General features: G+C 37.9%; 1 protein-coding gene across 1 annotated transcript in view; it reads left to right on the plus strand.

Moving 5' to 3' along the window:
• The window catches only part of LOC119590868 (leucine-rich repeat-containing protein 28-like), a gene marked incomplete in the record, with an annotated part of 28,460 nt that overhangs the window by 16,413 nt on the left and 11,820 nt on the right, over positions 1–227 (plus strand). The window contains 1 exon segment of the mRNA XM_037939627.1: positions 73–177. Coding sequence (XP_037795555.1) covers positions 73–177 — 105 coding nt within the window.

Below are 227 nucleotides of genomic sequence, written 5' to 3' on the forward strand. Positions count from 1 at the left end.
GCCTGTTGCTGTTTTAAATTTTTTTACTGAAACTACAGTAAAGTGAATGATCGTAAATTATCTTAATTTCAGGATATTTTTCGACGATAACCCCAGGATAAACTACCTGCCATTTTCGATTGTGCAACAGTTTCGTGCTGGTGAATGCTGGGATCCTGTTGTCATGCAGACTTGTGGGTGAGTGCATATGTTAGTTGTATAAGTTTTTTTAACCCACTAACACTGGG

Source organism: Penaeus monodon, chromosome 27, assembly GCF_015228065.2.
Source record: "Penaeus monodon isolate SGIC_2016 chromosome 27, NSTDA_Pmon_1, whole genome shotgun sequence".
Taxonomy (NCBI): domain Eukaryota; kingdom Metazoa; phylum Arthropoda; class Malacostraca; order Decapoda; family Penaeidae; genus Penaeus; species Penaeus monodon.